This window comes from Mesitornis unicolor, unplaced genomic scaffold, assembly GCF_000695765.1.
Source record: "Mesitornis unicolor isolate BGI_N332 unplaced genomic scaffold, ASM69576v1 scaffold36048, whole genome shotgun sequence".
Lineage (NCBI taxonomy): Eukaryota > Metazoa > Chordata > Aves > Mesitornithiformes > Mesitornithidae > Mesitornis > Mesitornis unicolor.
The window spans coordinates 1-2,703 of NW_010201820.1; the positions used below are offsets into that span (position 1 = coordinate 1).

General features: G+C 37.6%; 1 protein-coding gene across 1 annotated transcript in view; it reads left to right on the forward strand.

Annotated features, from left to right (window-relative positions):
• Positions 1 to 333: 333 nt before the first annotated feature.
• The window catches only part of GALNT2 (polypeptide N-acetylgalactosaminyltransferase 2), a gene marked incomplete at its 5' end in the record, with an annotated part of 29,747 nt that continues 27,377 nt past the window's right edge, over positions 334 to 2,703 (forward strand). The window contains one exon of the mRNA XM_010190219.1: positions 334 to 399. Within this exon, the coding sequence (XP_010188521.1) occupies positions 334 to 399 (66 nt within the window). The remainder of the gene's footprint in view (positions 400 to 2,703) is intronic.

A 2,703-nucleotide genomic window follows, 5' to 3' on the forward strand; every position in this document is an offset into this window, starting at 1 on the left:
TTTTCCAACCGAGCGATTCTGTGTGTGAAGTCTAAAGTAAGCAAAAAGAATATCATTAAGTAAAAATATTTCAAGACTGTAAAATTAAATTAGCTTTAAGTAACATAGGTTAGTATTTTCTTGGCCTGATAACTTTTCCTTTTTTTTCTGGAGAGATAAGTAGGTACTTTTTTAGAGCATATACTTTACATTTAACTATTGCCATAAAAATTTTCCACTACAAAGCTTTTGTTTTTCTTTGAAGACACCTGTCTTTTGGTATACAGTGTTGGATATCAAACTGGTTCTCATCGCTTGATTATTTTTTTAATTTTTATTATTTTGTTTTTAAAGCTGAGGATGGTGCTCTCTTGGGAAAAATTGAAAAAGTGCGGGTTCTTCGAAATGATCGCCGAGAAGGTAGGCTTCTTCTTGGGGAAGGAAGATACAAATTCCACTTTCTGCCTTAGCTGTTAATTTTCTTCTAGTCTAAAATTTTAAAGGAACGTTCTGCTATGTATTCCATATTGGAGGAGGTATTTTCACTTTATAAATCAACTTACTAGTGGAAGGAATAAAACCTAGTGCATTTGTACAGGTAAAAACAGTAGTTCTGAATAATTCCATGTTGTTGTGTGTGCAATTGTCCATTGTTGGCTTTCACAGTGAACGCTGACTCGAGAAATCGCCTTTGACCCTCAAGCTCTCCTTTCTCTTACTGTACTGAGTCCTTAGTTAAGCTGCTCCCATTATACACAAGGTCTCACTGTGAACTGTGTGAATGTTTGAAATGATCCAGCGTAAAAATAGCCCCCTCTTTTTTGCTGGTTCCCTTACTAGAGATCATCTTAAGGATCCAGTTAATGGACAGCCTGGCAGTTTCTTTTGGCAGACTTGAGAGGGTTTGAGCAGCCCTGGCTGGGACCACTTTTATGCCAGTTTTGCTGAAGCCAGTGTGCCATGTAACAAACTTGTCTTACATTTGTTTTCTTCTTTGTTGCTTTGTAAATTGCGGTCTCATCTCACTGAGCCCTTCAGTCAGCAGCTTCCTGGCTATGGAGCTTAACGTATTAGATACAGGCAACTGTTGTTCTACAGCTGTTCAAAATAATAACTGAGAGTTGACAGTTGAGATAGCTGACTGAATTAGCAGATATGTGCTTGTTTATTTTTATAAGCGCTATATCTTCTAGGCTGTCAGCCTGGCCTGGAGAGCAGCTAGAATCAGTAGATTGTCAGAAACTGGAAGTGACATGCACAAAACCTGTGTTACAGTTATTGCAAGCTGACGGGTTCCTAATGTTTAGATATTTTGTTTGGAATATACTGGTGAAGAAAGGCTTGTTAGGAAAGTAGGCCTGGTATGACTTGCCATGGTTGCAGGGTTCTGAGTAAGTTCATGTCACTTTTCTGATCAGTACAGTGCTTAAAGATGTAATAGTAATTGAAAAAACTGAAAGAAGTAGCACTTCTTTGATTTTTATTTTTAGTCATTATAAATATTAACTTTGTACCACATATACAGATTCATACTTTAAAATATGCAACAGTATATCTGAAAATGAAATACTATTTGACAGATCTTTTACTATGTCAGAAAAGAACAACTGTTTGCAGTTTAAAGGTACAATACTAGTTTACGTGGTATTTTTGAGATTAAATTATTACTCATGGTATCTACTGGACTGTTCATAAAGTATTGCCTAGGCATCCATATGTGCAACGAGGTGATCTTTTTTGTTAAAGACTGTAAAATTTAATTTGACTACTGGCTTGCTATGCTTGAGTTGCTTTTCATTTTCACATGTAGTATCATACTGATACCTCAGACACATACAAATTAAAATTTAAGAGAATCGGTAAAATCAACCAGTGTGTAGATGCTAAGAGTAACACAGTAGCATGAACAATGGAGGAAAGCAGTGTGTTCTAAAACAAGAAATTGAAATAAAGGGATGGTGCCTGTGGAGGGGATGGCGTTGACTGCCTCAGTTTAAGAAATAAGTGATAGCGGCTTTTAGTCTCATCTGTAGGACCCGGGTTTGATAAGGGAACAGATGTGTTTTGGAGGGTGTGGTAGGCTACAGAATAACTGTTCAGTGCAACCTTCTCAACTCCGTGTTGTAAGGCTGGATGTGATTGTAGAAGACTCAGTGGCCCAGCTGGTCAACCTCCATTTGTTTTCCCCTAAATCTGAAATTGGAAACACAGGTACGTGTTTTCTATGGAAGCAGAGCAAGACAGTAGGTTCTATTGTAAGAATGTAAGTTAGGAATAATAACTCTGGAAGAAGGAGTTGCAAAAGTAAAACAAGTAGCCGAGGTGCTTAAGGAATGGTTTGATGTGGATAAAGTGAATAGAACAGGTTTTAAGGTTGGAATTAGGGAGACAGCGTTAAAAAAATGAGGTATAGTTAGCTGCCAATGTGCCACAGATAAGGTGTAGAAAGTGCTGTTGGAGATCATCAGCACAGTGCATAACTACAACAGTGAAACACTTATATTAGCGGTAAGAGAGAGAAGGATCTTGATGAGGCTGTTGCTGCATGCTGGACAGAGCAAACCAGGTTTTTTTTTTCTCTTAAGAGTTTTGTATTCTGTTTGGCAGAGTCATGTTTTGCAGGTTCATTTTGTAAAGGAGATGGAAAGAAATGAGGTTTGGCTCTATTATAATGTTTCAGTTGGGGAAGAGAACAGAACAGATTTGGTGGGAAATGATGTAGGG